Raw genomic sequence first — 13,673 nt, 5'->3', positions numbered from 1 at the left:
AGTCACGCCTTCGGTCAAGGTTGACAATACCGATTAAGACTCGAATCAAGGCAATAGAAGGCTTTTCCATGATTGAATTCATGCTATACAGGATATCTTGATCTATGTGCTCACAAACAGATCGCCCGACAATCTATAACCCATTGATACCATCCTTGAACTCCCGAGGTCGTATTCTTCAGGATAAGTCTCAAGGATCCGCTTCAACTCCTTCATCTGCTCCTGCGCTTCCTCCGTCAATTCCTCATACACGCCCTCAAAGGCTCCCGAAGAGGCGGCTTCTGCTCACGCTCCGCTTCTCCAAACTCCTTCAGCACCTCCTTCCGAAGCTGCTCGCGCGTAGTACGCTCCGTATCTTCGTCCCACAACCCTTCGTTCTCGAGCCACTTCCGCAGCCGGATAATGGGGTTATCGCGCCGTTTCCAGTCTTCCACCTCTACCCGGGCACGGTACGCGAAGCTATCATCACTAGTACTATGGTGCGAGACACGGTAGCTCATTGCTTCAATAAGCACGGGCTTGCCGCCATCGGAGAGCGCAATGCGTCGTGCTTCGCGCATGGCTTCATAAACGGCGAAGATATCATTTCCGTCGACACGGATCGTGTCAATGCCGTATCCTATTCCACGGCTGGCGATGCCGTCACCCCGATATTGTTCCAGTGTGGGTGTAGAGATGGCATATCCGTTATTGCGGCAGATGAAGACCACGGGACATGACCGTGTTGCGGCGATGTTGAGGCCGGCGTGGAAGTCACCTTCACTGGCGGCGCCTTCGCCGAAGTAGCAAGTCACGATGCGTGGTGGGGTGTCGGGGTTCTGGAGAGATTCTAGTTTGAGGGCGTAAGCTGCGCCAGATGCCTGGGGGATCTGGGTTGCAAGGGGTGAAGAGATGGTGTGCTGGGAGAGGTTAATGTGTATTTGTGACTGTATACCATGCGGTAGATTAGGGTGTATCAGGGTGCTATACTCACCATGCGAGGGTAGTTGGAGCCATAATGCACCGGCATGTTACGTCCCCTGCCGTTGTCATGGCAGTTTGCAAAGAGCTGGCTCATGAAATCCTTCAAAGTGAAACCCCGTTGCTGGAAGACGCCTGTTTCGCGATACTGCGCGAATACCACGTCGTCGGGTGTTAATGCGGCGGCCGATCCGACACTGATACCTTCTTCTCCGGCAGACACCTTTGTAGAGAAAGCGTTAATTCAATGTTGTCTCGTCAATTGGATCAGAATATGGGGTCACATACCATGTAGAAGCTCAGACGGCCCTGTCTTTGGGCCTCGAACATAATCACGTCCATCACACTCACTAAAAGTTATCAATAACAATTCATGATGAGAAAGCGGAGAAGGGAACCTACCAGTCAACATATTCTTGTACCACGTTAATATCTCTTCGTTTGATACTCCGGAGGGCTTCCGGTTCTTGTCCAGCAATACACCGTCAGAATCCATGACACGGTATGTAGGGATATTTGTCGTTGTGGAGGGATTGATGAACGCCATGTCGGTGGTGAATTTACTGTTCACGGCGCCAGGAAATCGGACACTAGACGTATCTTCTCCATCAGCGCCGATTGCCCTTTCACACAAAACCCTGTGTTTGCAGAGAGGGGATATTTTTATCAGGTTCACATACCTGTCCGAGCCTGGCCGCTGGGAGATAGAACTACTCCATCGTTGAGGTATCCGGGATAAGACCCTGGGATTGCGAGATATGTGCCTCAGAAGATATGCCGACATTGTGGGAGTGATCTGAGAAGACAATTGTCGAGAGAACCTCAGTTGAAAAAGGACATGGGGTATTTCCTGGGGTCATTGATCTTAAGGCATCTTTCTGGGGAATGCGGAGGGAGCGGTTGGCTTCGGCTCAGAACGTCATGCCGAACCGTGCTTAGCCGATCGATTTCATTGAGTTGATCTTGTTTGTTGATTTTGTTCTGTTTGCCCTGAATAAGATCACCTGATCCTGTAGATATGTTATTCATTCATCTCTCTTTCAACTGTTGCATGTTGTATTGCCAGGCTCTGGTTCGGAGAGGATTATGGGTCTCGCCTCTGAGAAGGGGACGGATATCCTGCCCGACGACAATTATGAGTTAGTGTCGCCCAATTCCATCTGTACGATTGGTCTCAAGTCCAGTATATACTAGTACATCCTGGACTCCACCTCGGACATATACTTGAACGGGTCAATCCGTTTCCGTACGGCTTCGGGATTCTATACCATCCAATTTCATCATCCGATCACCTCACCGGCAGCAAAAAATTTGTTGGGATCTCTTTAGAAATGCAAGCCGACCGGGAAGACAAGAGACATCTACCTCCGGACGGCGACCTCTATGCAACCTCGACCGCCGATCAGCTTCCCCGCCGCAAGTGAGGACTCCCGCAGCCTTCTCATTCGCATCTCATTGGAAGAACTTCATGCAGCGATCGTGCTACTGTGGATACAAGCATTCTATCCCCAACCCCCACTCATGATACTTTCCCTTTTTCAACACGGTTTTGCTTCCGTCTACTCTATACCGGGATCCGAATCGTGGGAGGAGATATCGGATATCGGAGTCCTGCATGACTGGTAGAAATCTAGCGACACAAATATTACTTAGCGAAGTATAAAGACGGGCCGGTTTCCCCTCAAGCGGCCATCCTTTCTGACTAGGATCTAAGGCCAGCCTAGTAGAAACCCCGCAGTCTCGGAATGCGGTTCACAGTGAAGGCCGCGGCCCTGGTGGCATCCAGCATACCTACTGCACTGGGCCAGCATGTCCGGGATCTGAGTAATGAAAAGTGGACTCTCAGTAGCGATGCCTTGAATCATACCGTGCCCGGAAGTCTTCCATCTCACGCCCATTTGGACCTGTTGAAGGCTGGTGTAATTGGTGAGCTGCTTTCCTTCATCTGAAATATCATACATGCCTCTAACATGCATCGCAGATGACCCGTAAGTGATGGTGAAGCTCTGTAAAGATAATTTCACCGGATTGACTGGGCCACATCAGATATCATGGACTCAATGATTTTAATCTTCGATGGATCCCGGAGTCTAATTGGACCTACACCACTGACGGGATCAAGAACTTGTGAGTAACTGCCGTGTTGTTTGGGCTGTCTTGTCGTTCTAATTTTCACTAGACTAAAGGACGCCGAGTCTACCTGGCTCGTTTTTGATGGACTTGACACTTTCGCAACAATCGAGTTCTGTGGGAAGCACGTCGCTTCAACGAATAACCAATACCGCCAATACTCTTTCGATATCTCTCAGATTCTGAAGGGCTGCAACGAGGATCCCGTCTTGAAGATTAACTTTGGCAGTGCGCCAAACATCGTGAATGCAATTGCCGAGGATCCTCACTCACCAGGTTTGAGCACCAGAGGCATTTCCCTGTCTTTTACACAGTACTAACATGCTTCTCTAGTATGGCCCGATGGAATACAGCAGACTTATGAGTATCCGAACCGATGGTTCATGCGCAAGGAACAGTCGGATTTCGGCTGGGATTGGGGCCCTGCCTTTGCACCCGCAGGACCTTGGAAGCCTGCTTATATCGTGCAACTACCCAAGGCGCAAAATATTCATGTCTTGAATACAGACATAGATATATATCGAAAAGGACAGATTAACCATCTTCCGCCTGACCAAAGTCAGCCATGGGTCGTTAATGCCAGCATTGACTTTGTGGGCTCTCTTCCGCCCAATCCGTCTATGTCTATTGAATTTAAAGACACCGATTCTGGTGAGATACTCACGTCAAAGCGGATAGGTAATGTGACTGTGTCTGGAAATTCTGTTACCGGCGTCACAGTCCTTGGTGGAGTGACTCCGAAGCTTTGGTGGCCACTGGGTCTTGGTGACCAAAATCTCTATAACATAACTGTCACTGTTACTGGCCATCAGAACGAAACTGTGGCCCATGTCACCAAGAGAACAGGCTTCCGCACGATTTTCCTCAATCAACAAAACATCACAGATACCCAGCTTGCCCAAGGCATCGCACCGGGTGCCCACTGGCATTTTGAAGTCAACGGACACGAATTTTACGCCAAAGGCTCCAACATCATCCCGCCAGATGCTTTTTGGCCTCGTGTTACAGAGGCGAGAATGGCCCGATTGTTCGATGCAGTCGTTGCTGGAAACCAGAATATGCTCCGTGTTTGGTCATCTGGCATATATCTCCACGATTTCATCTACGATTTAGCTGATGAGCGAGGTATTCTTTTATGGAGCGAGTTCGAATTCAGCGATGCTTTGTATCCGGTCGACGATGCGTTCTTAGAGAACATCGCCGCTGAAGTCGTGTACAACGTTCGCCGTGTCAACCATCATCCTTCGCTGGCATTATGGGCAGGTGGGAACGAGATCGAGTCACTGATGCTTCCGACGGTCGAAAGTAAGGCCCCTGAAGAGTATGCGAAGTATGTTGGGGAATACGAGAAACTGTATATCAGTCTCATTTTGCCTCTGGTTTACCAAAACACTCGGTCGATCACATATAGCCCTAGCAGCACAACGGAAGGCTTTATTGAGGTCGACTTGTCTGCTCCCGTACCCATGGTGGAACGGTATCACAATACCACACCTGGATCCTACTATGGCGACACTGATTTCTACAACTATGACAGTAATGTCTCCTTCAACTACCATGTCTACCCAGTGGGTCGCTTCGCCAATGAATTCGGATACCACAGCATGCCTAGCCTGCAAACCTGGCAGCAAGCCGTTGACCCCGAAGATCTCCATTTCAACAGCACCACTGTCATGCTTCGGAACCATCACTACCCAGCCGGCGGCACCTTCACCGACAACTTCCACAACACATCTCTAGGCATGGGCGAAATGACAATCGCAGTGCAGCGGTACTACCCCATTCCTAACAAGCTGGACTCCGTCGCCAACTTCAGCGCCTGGTGTCACGCAACCCAACTCTTCCAAGCCGACATGTACAAATCCGAAATCCAGTTCTACCGCCGCGGTAGCGGAATGCCCGAGCGACAACTCGGCTCCCTCTACTGGCAACTGGAAGATATCTGGCAAGCGCCGTCATGGGCCGGTATCGAATACGGCGGACGATGGAAGGTCCTTCACTACGTTTCCAGAGACATTTACCAGCCCATCATCGTCTCCCCGTTCTGGAACTACACCACTGGTGAGCTGGACCTCTACGTTACGTCAGATCTGTGGGAATCGGCAAAGGGCAAGGTAAACCTAACTTGGCTGGACTTATCAGGCAAGCCTCTTCCCCACAATGCAGGCACACCAGGTTCTGTTCCCTTCAACGTGGGGGCGCTCAATACCACAAAGGTATACAGTACCAACGTTAAGAATCTTACGCTCTCCAATTCTAAGGACGCCATCCTTGTTCTCTCTCTGTCGGGTGAGGGACACCTCCCCAACTCGGACGAGAAAACGACATTCACCCACCAGAACCACTTCACGCCAGTTTTCCCCAAGGACCTCGCCTTGGTGGATCCCGGACTTGAACTATCGTATGATTCCAAGTCGAAGACTTTCACTGTAGAGGCTAAATCAGGTGTCTCGTTATACACGTGGCTCGATTATCCGGCTGATGTGGTGGGGTATTTCGATGAGAATGCTTTCGTGTTGCTTCCGGGACAGAAGAAGGAAATTGGCTTTACGGTCCAAGAGGATAATACTGGTGCGAAGTGGGTGCAGGGGGTTACGGTGCAGAGTCTGTGGAATCAGACACTTGAGAAATAGGACGGACCCAGGCATGTAGGCACTAATTTCAGGATAAGATAATATGCGCAGTATGCATTCAGTCACTTCTGAATACTGTGACGAGCATTTCGTGTAATAAAGTGTAGACTTAGCAGAGGTCATAATGGCCAGTGTGCTTCGCCATTTATTGTCGAAGACCTTCCCATCCACATAGTTAAACAACTCCTTCACCGGTGGTAGATAATCGCGTCCGGCTCCAAAAAGTATGCCCTTCTGTAGAACCTTTCGATAGTTCTTGCCAGGGGACACTTTGCCCAAGAGATATTCCTGACGTGTTTCCACGCGCGTCGGGACAGGAATAGAGCGTCCAACAATGGCCTCCATACCAAAAGTAATAGCTTCCTTAGCGGCAGCCGGGATACCGGCCTCATCCAGCAATACGATCTGGGCATTGGTGTAATGTTGCTGGATATAAGATGTGATGTTAGGGTTGTAAGCGCCGCCGCCACACATAAAGATCTCGGTGATCTCCAGGTGCTTAGGCGCATATCGCTTGTAGTGGTCGACGATCGCTTGAGCTGTGATGCGAGTAATCGTAGCCACAATATCGTCCGGTGAAAGACCTTTTCTCTCAGCCTTTTCAATCAACTAGAAGGCAAGTGTATCGCGGAAGACTTCTCGGCCGGTGGTTATTGGGAGGATCGAATTGGAAGTACTTGTGTTGCAGAAATTCGTTGACAAGGGCCTGGTCCATGGTACCGTGTCCTGAATGCCTGGGGCCTTCACAAATGTATCGCCTTTCCATGTTTCACGATGGCTTCAATCATTCACCTCACTTCTGTTGGCCAATCATATGCTGAGGACGACTTGAACTTGCAACAATCGCGAAAATCCACTCTCAATGTCGAGTCCAATAGGCAAATGTTCCATGAGACCCGTCCCAAGAACGAAAGGCTGAGTACGCGGTCTATGAGGGTGCCTGAGATATACATGGTTGGCCCTACGACAAGAACGATATGCGTCATCCTGAATCTGGGGGTTATGCTACAATCTGCAGAGCCATACGCCAAAAATGTCGTATTGTATAATAGAGATATAGCTGATTAAACGCTCTGACGAAGCACTATTTCATAAATTATAAAGAATGGGTCGCTCTCTCCAGGAATCCATATTCTGACCCACTACCAATACCAACATACCGAGCCCCCAGCTGTTCTAGATACTGCCTGTCCAGTATATTTCTCCCATCAAAAATAAACTTGGGCGGACGCATATGATCCGTAATCCAATTCCAGTTCAGTCTCCCCTCTTTATCGCTTGGTGTACTTGGTGGAGACCAGGGCTCCTCGATGCTAGTATCCTTTGCCGTGGCCATTCGCATGTCGCCTGTCGGCATCGGGGTCTGAAACTCGTCCCATTCGGTCGCAATGACTACTGCATCGGCACCATTGCATGCTTCGTACGCTGATGTGCTCACTTGGACGGATGCGGAGTGGCTACCGGCCGCATTGACGTCTGTTAGGATGCGATCTGGCGGAACCATAGGGTCGTAAATGGAGACGAGGGCGCCTTCTTGGAGCAGGCTTTGCACGAGAGGAATGGCTGCAGAATTCTTCGTGTCCGATGTATTCTTCTTGAAGGCAAACCCTAATATCGCAATGGACTTTGCCCCGACACTCCCGTGCATAGACGAGACAATGCGCATAAAGAATCGCGACTTCTGGTACTCGTTCATCTCCACAACGGATGCCCAATAATTTGCCACGGGAGTGAGACCTAGACTGCGAGCCAAGTAGACAAGACATAAGATGTCTTTCTCAAAACATCCGCCTCCCCATCCAAGGGTGCTCTTCAGCATTCCCTTTCCGATGCGAGGATCCATCCCGCAACTAGCACTCACGCTCTCAATATCTGCTCCGACCGCTTCACATATCGCACTTAACGAGTTCACGCTGCTGATTCTCTGCGCTAGCATTGCGTTGGCGGCCAGTTTAGCTAGCTCGGATGACCAACGGTCCATCGTGATTATAAGCTCGGGTGATACCCACCGGGCGTATATCGCAGCCAGCTCTTCAGCTGCTCGGCGCGACGATGGCCTTTGTTGGTGGCCGATCAGAACTTTTGTCGGATATAATAAATCTGTAATTGAGGTTCCTTCGGAGAGGAACTCAGGATTCGAAAGGACCTCGAACTGGCAGCCGGTTTTAGAATTCGATTCAAGCTGCGCTCATGGTACCATTAGTATTTCACATCCGAGCAGAAATAAGAAAGAACACCCGTACCAAGTCCCGAATTTTGTCTGCTGTTCCACACGGGACGGTCGACTTCTCCACGACAATTTTGTCCGACTCTGCGGCCTGCGCTATGGTCCTGACAGCAGCCTGCGTGTTGGCCAAATCTAATGCCAGCCCTTTCCCAATGCCATTTTCTTTGGTAGGGGTATCAATGCACAGCATAATAAGCTCCGCCTCTCGGATGGCGTGATCAATATCTGTCGAGAAGATAAGATTACACTGGGTCTCTCGCTGCCGAACGCTAGATAGAACATCTTCGAGGCCTGGCTCATACAGTGGAGGGGTCCTTGTATTCCAAGCGTCAATCCGCTCCTTGTTTTTGTCCACAACAGTGACCTGGATGTCCGGACATTGATAGGCAATAACCGTGGCCAGAGGACCCCCTAGAACGTTTAGACAGGAAATTCATCGCCGCATCCGGTGCCTCACTCACCCACAAACCCAGCACCAATACATGCCACCTTTCGAATCATGACGGCGAAGCTTCTGGGGACTGGTAGTGGTTTGGTTCCTAGCTGAACATCCAGGGGAGAAAATTACGCTCGCTTCATTCTAGCCGTGTTCCTGGGCTCGTCCATGGTCCACTCATTATATATGAGAGAGATCGAGATGCCCACTCGGGGCGGCCCAAGGATCATGAACTCTTGCCGGATATGGTAAAGAACGCACCGTTCAAGGTTGGACCTAAGGAAACTTGCGGTTGGGATTTGCGTCGTCAATTTGTCATTGTGCAGATTGTCAGCCCGCCACTGTGTACACCGCATCAGGAAAGCCTGGCAGTTGTGACACTTGTCGACGATCGGCATTCCTCAGCCCCACTACGTCGGCACTGGGCAGCTGAGGTTAGCTTCATGCGCGACGAGATAAAGTCTTGTCGGGGCTGATCGGGTGGGTCAGTGCAGACCGATGAACCACTACTTAAGCATGCCATCCATGGCCCCTACTCGTTGGAGAGTATATGCTACGGATTTAATATGACGAGTCAGGACGGCAAGCCGAGAATCCTCATCACAGGGGTAAGGAAGGAAGCCCCCTACCGGTCATCTCAGAAAGGCCCCTGGCTAACGCTGACAGGCTGCGGGGTTCCTCGGGTCCAACCTTGCAGATTACCTCCTTGCGAAGGGCCATGTAGTCATTGCAATGGATAGTTTCCAAACGGGTTCTCCTCAGAACCTAGAGCACCTCAGGAGCCATCCCGACTTTACACTTCTCAAGTAAGATAGACACCAGGGACCCAAACCCCAGCTTTCTTGGTATTGACGTCCACAGTCAAGATATCCAAATGCCCCTGGCGGATGTGGGCCAGATCGATCAGATTTACAACTTAGCATGCCCAGCCAGTCCGATTCAGTATCAAAAAGACCCGGTCTCAACGCTAAGGACATGCTTTCAGGGAACACAAAATGTCCTCGAGCTAGCTATATCAAAAACGCCCGCATGTTGCATACTAGCACATCAGGTAGGCAAACTCCCATAGCTCCTTTCGTCGCGTGTACCTAATACGTTGTGTAGAGGTATATGGTGATCCCCTAGTGCACCCCCAGCCCGAAACGTACTGGGGAAATGTCAACCCCTTTGGGAAGCGATCTTGCTATGATGAAGGGAAGAGAGTAGCAGAAGCACTGTGCTATGCTTACCAAGAACAACACGGCGCCGATATCCGTATCGCTCGTATTTTCAACACATATGGCCCACGGATGAACGGCAGCGATGGCCGGGTCGTGTCAAGCTTCATCGTCGCTGCATTGTCGGGTGAAGACATGAAGATCACCGGCGATGGATCTGCAACACGGTCTTTTCAATATGTCACGGACTGTACGGAAGGACTCTATCGCCTAATGAACAGTGGCTATAGTGATGGGCCTGTCAACATCGGAAACGATGGGGAGTTTACTATCCAGCAGCTAGCCGAGATGATAGCTGGTCTCGTGGCCGAGATGACCAACCAGCCTAAGGTCAACATTACCTACCATCCACTCCCTGCAGATGATCCTGCCGTTCGTCGACCACAGATTTCGCTTGCCAAAGCTGTGTTGGACTGGTGCCCCACAATCCCGCTGCAAGAAGGGCTGCGAAGAACGATTGAGTGGCATATGAGTGAGCGAGCTGTGTCCTAACCTGTCTGCTTCACAGACATGACTATTTGATACACATATACGAAGTGGGAGTACCTATTTGCACCAGATCCCCCACCGCAAAAAGGTTCCTATCTTCGTATCTCCTGCCAATATTACTGGCCTGAAACCCGAGTTTAACGTGAGCTAAGGCCAACACTAAGAAGGCCACAAACGACAGGTGCAATTCCTAAATTATTAGCCTGCCGAAATGAGATAGGTATAAAAAAAATTAAATAAAAAATTAAATAAAAACAGAAACATGTACTACTGTTTAGGACAATCCTACTAGCCCCACAGAGAGATGTTCGTAGTCAGTTAGTTGGTTGGGTCGGGATGTCGGCAGAAGGTGAGCGGTGAAGAATCGGGCGGCAGAAAAAGCACGGTGCCGGAGACTCTCATCTGATATCCGCTCCGCGCAATATTTCTATCTTCCATTTTGTATTTCAATTAACCTCAAGTGCAGGTTTTACATAACTAACACTTCATCATGTTGTCGCGATCGGTATGGAGGAATCTAGGCTATAATGCCCGTCGGAGAACGGCCATCGCCGAGGTTCCCTACCGCTGCTTTTCCTGTTCGCAGCGAGCTCAAGCGGACTCCAACAAGGCCAACCATGATGAACGGATGACCCATTTTGGCTTTAGCAACGTTCCCGAATCGCAGAAGGAGTCTATGGGTATGCTACTATATACCTCTCAACCAATGGACACAAGACTGACCAAGCTACGCCGGTAATGTACAGTTGGAGCGGTCTTCAGCTCAGTTGCTTCTTCCTACGATGCCATGAACGATTTCATGTCCCTCGGGATCCATCGCCTGTGGAAAGATCATTTTGTTCGCTCCTTGAACCCTGGATCTGCGCTCCCATCACGCAACACCGACACAACAGGAAAAGGGTGGAATATCCTGGATATCGCCGGCGGGACGGGCGATATCGCGTTTCGCATGCTGGACCACGCGACTAACATTAACCACGACCATCAGACCCGTGTCACAATTGCGGATATCAATCCGGATATGCTTGCCGAGGGCAAAAAGCGGAGCATCCAGACCCCTTACTACAACACGGAGCGTTTATCTTTCATGCAGGGCAATGCCCAGCACATGCCCGACATTCCAGATAACTCAGTCGACCTCTACACGGTTGTCTTCGGCATTCGCAACTTCACCGATAAACAGGCCGCCTTACACGAAGCATTCCGGGTGTTGAAGCCCGGTGGTGTGTTCGCTTGTATGGAGTTCAGCAAGGTAGAGAACAGCGTCTTCAATGCGGTCTACAAGCAGTGGAGTTTCAGTGCCATCCCGATGATCGGTCAACTGGTGGCGGGAGATCGGGACAGCTATCAGTATCTGGTGGAGAGTATCGAGAAGTTCCCCAGCCAGGAAGAATTCCGGGGTATGATTCAGAAGGCCGGTTTCATGATCCCTGGCCGGGGATTCGAGAATCTCACCGGCGGAATCGCGGCTATTCACAAGGGTATTAAGCCTATTTCCAAGGCTTGAGAGTTGCATGACGGGTGAACAAAAGACAATTGGAAAAAAAATATTTGTATAGTACTAATCTCCTAGATGGCAATGTAACAGTAACAATCAACCATTTTGTACAGTACGGGGATCTGCAAAAGCGTCAGCGCAGGTGGCGATGGTGTCATGACGGAAGCTATTGGAGCCGAGACTCGGAGGACGCACTAAAGGAGGGGATTGTTTGTCCTTGGGACGGACTCTTAGGATACTAAATCATTGGAGCGTTAGCGTGCAGTCAATCAAAGGAAGTCCGAAGTGCGCCTTAAAGTAGTATCTCCGATGTAGCGCAGCCAGTGGTTAATTAGTCAAAACTTCATGCCGAGACCGATTCTCCTCCACTTCCCTAAAGATTCCTCCCCCGCCATCGAAAATTTCAAAAACTCCTTCGCTTCCCCGGGATTTCGTTCGGGACCTCTTTTCCCAGGCCCCTCCTGGGAGAAGACGATCTGTCCTTCTTGACTCCGAAGGAGAATGGTTTCTGTGCCATGGGGCACCTTCAGCAGCAATCGCCGATAATCCCGCTATCGTCCCCCGCGGACCCCTCCGTGCCCACCATGATAAAGAAAGACCGCGTCACTCGCGACGAGTTGTCGCTTCTATCCTTGACGCCTCCAGACGTGCTAGACCCTGCGTTATCCACTGTAAAGGATGGCCCTACCGATGCGTCGGTATCCACCGCCATTCATGTCATTTCTACAGAGCGCGCCGCCCTAGCGCATTTGGAACAGCTGTACGAAACAAATCCGTTGGCGCAAGAGAGTCTTACACGGGCTGTAAGCCAGATCACTCGCAGCGTGCGGAGTGGAGGAAAATTGGTATGCTGTGGTGTAGGAAAGAGTGGAAAGATTGCCCAAAAACTCGAGGCGACGATGAATAGCCTGGGTATCTACAGCACATTCTTACATCCAACGGAAGCATTGCATGGAGACCTGGGCATGATTAGACCGGTGAGTGTCGAATTATAATCATGATCTAGATCAACAGGCTTACTGATACTCTTATACAGCAAGATACCCTGTTGTTGATTTCGTTCTCAGGCCGCACGCCTGAGCTCCTACTTTTGCTCCCCTATATCCCCTCAACTGTCCCAATAATCGCCATAACTTCTCACCTCCACCCCTCCACATGCCCCTTATTGTCGTTCCAGCCATCCGACATGGGCATCCTGCTACCAGCACCCATTCACGAGGACGAGGAGTTATCCATCGGCGTATCCGCCCCAACATCGTCTACGACGGTAGCCCTGTCGCTGGGAGATGCCCTGCTATCGCCACCGCCCAACGACTACACACATCTCCAGGAAGAGGCCCAGCAGAGATCTTCAAAAGCTTCCATCCCGGCGGCGCCATCGGCGCCGCATCCAACGTCCTCACGCCAATGAGCATGTCGACCGCCTCATTCCCCTCAACGACATCAGACGACTGCGCCAGTCAACAACAGTCCGTCGCCTCGCTCCCCCAGCCAGAGGAAACGCCACGCATCGTCGACAAGCTTGTCCCCATCGACCAAATCCCCACAGTATCTACACCAACGGGCACCGTCCGTCTCCTCGACATCCTGCTCACAGCCATCCAGCACCCGGCCGCCAAGTCCTGGGTCCAACTGTCCCCTTCCGAAATAATCCCACCCCGACATCTGCGCGCGCTCTCGCAATCAACCTATGTAGACATGGATACATCCGCGCTAGCCAGTCTCGGGCTCCCGTTTACCGTCTCCCGGGATGATTGGCTCCGGCTCCCCAGCTCGACCTCCGTCGACGATGCACGTCGGCTAGTTTCGGGATCGACTGCTGCGGGGTCCGTCGTAGCCGTCATGCAGGACGAGAATCCCGATGCTTGTTTGGGCTTCTTGGAAGCAGATGATCTGTGGGATGGCTTGTGATTAATTAATTCTTTACCACACAAAAACCTGTTTATACAACTCTGGCGGTTTGGTCTTTTTTTTGGCCTCCGTCCAGTGCATACATATGTGTATATGGTCTTGATGGCACATAGGTCGTTTGTCTGCGGTTATATGATGTTTATGAATAACGCCCTGTTTTTTTTTTTTCTTT

At 50.7% G+C, this 13,673-nt stretch overlaps 6 protein-coding genes across 6 annotated transcripts; 4 read left to right on the top strand and 2 right to left on the bottom strand.

Annotated features, from left to right (window-relative positions):
• Positions 1 to 236: 236 nt before the first annotated feature.
• Positions 237 to 1,772, bottom strand: ANOM_005611 (thiamine pyrophosphate-dependent dehydrogenase E1 component subunit alpha; the record flags this gene model as incomplete). Its single annotated transcript, XM_015550868.1, has 5 exons — positions 237 to 899; positions 974 to 1,183; positions 1,249 to 1,310; positions 1,363 to 1,583; positions 1,641 to 1,772. Coding segments are annotated over 5 exons (1,284 nt in total), but the record flags the coding sequence as incomplete, so codon positions are not given.
• Positions 1,773 to 2,705: 933 nt separating this feature from the next.
• ANOM_005610 (beta-mannosidase mndA) lies at positions 2,706 to 5,723 on the top strand (the record flags this gene model as incomplete). The annotated part of the gene is made up of 5 exons (XM_015550867.1): positions 2,706 to 2,886; positions 2,942 to 2,948; positions 3,007 to 3,087; positions 3,140 to 3,366; positions 3,424 to 5,723. The coding sequence occupies 5 exons, from the start codon at positions 2,706 to 2,708 to the stop codon at positions 5,721 to 5,723; spliced, it is 2,796 nt and encodes a 931-aa protein (XP_015406945.1).
• Positions 5,724 to 5,832: 109 nt separating this feature from the next.
• Positions 5,833 to 8,466, bottom strand: ANOM_005609 (UDP-glucose 6-dehydrogenase; the record flags this gene model as incomplete). Its single annotated transcript, XM_015550866.1, has 5 exons — positions 8,412 to 8,466; positions 7,967 to 8,361; positions 6,880 to 7,905; positions 5,916 to 6,332; positions 5,833 to 5,859 (listed from the first exon to the last, which is right to left on the bottom strand). Exons 1-5 carry the CDS (start codon positions 8,449 to 8,451, stop codon positions 5,833 to 5,835), a joined length of 1,905 nt encoding a protein of 634 aa, XP_015406961.1. The 5' UTR covers positions 8,452 to 8,466.
• A 165-nt stretch (positions 8,467 to 8,631) lies between these two features.
• Positions 8,632 to 10,095, top strand: ANOM_005608 (UDP-glucuronic acid decarboxylase family protein; the record flags this gene model as incomplete). The annotated part of the gene is made up of 5 exons (XM_015550865.1): positions 8,632 to 8,820; positions 8,881 to 8,994; positions 9,053 to 9,192; positions 9,248 to 9,437; positions 9,493 to 10,095. The coding sequence occupies 5 exons, from the start codon at positions 8,632 to 8,634 to the stop codon at positions 10,093 to 10,095; spliced, it is 1,236 nt and encodes a 411-aa protein (XP_015406960.1).
• A 470-nt stretch (positions 10,096 to 10,565) lies between these two features.
• On the top strand, positions 10,566 to 11,599 carry ANOM_005607 (class I SAM-dependent methyltransferase; the record flags this gene model as incomplete). The annotated part of the gene is made up of 2 exons (XM_015550864.1): positions 10,566 to 10,772; positions 10,839 to 11,599. The coding sequence occupies exons 1-2, from the start codon at positions 10,583 to 10,585 to the stop codon at positions 11,597 to 11,599; spliced, it is 951 nt and encodes a 316-aa protein (XP_015406963.1). The 5' UTR covers positions 10,566 to 10,582.
• A 575-nt stretch (positions 11,600 to 12,174) lies between these two features.
• On the top strand, positions 12,175 to 13,501 carry ANOM_005606 (SIS domain-containing protein; the record flags this gene model as incomplete). The annotated part of the gene is made up of 3 exons (XM_015550863.1): positions 12,175 to 12,567; positions 12,627 to 12,985; positions 13,051 to 13,501. The coding sequence occupies 3 exons, from the start codon at positions 12,175 to 12,177 to the stop codon at positions 13,499 to 13,501; spliced, it is 1,203 nt and encodes a 400-aa protein (XP_015406962.1).
• Between the last annotated feature and the right edge of the window lie 172 nt (positions 13,502 to 13,673).

The sequence above is a fragment of the Aspergillus nomiae genome (genome assembly GCF_001204775.2).
Source record: "Aspergillus nomiae NRRL 13137 chromosome Unknown contig00131, whole genome shotgun sequence".
NCBI lineage: Eukaryota > Fungi > Ascomycota > Eurotiomycetes > Eurotiales > Aspergillaceae > Aspergillus > Aspergillus nomiae.
This window is presented reverse-complemented; position numbering and strand designations above follow the sequence as displayed.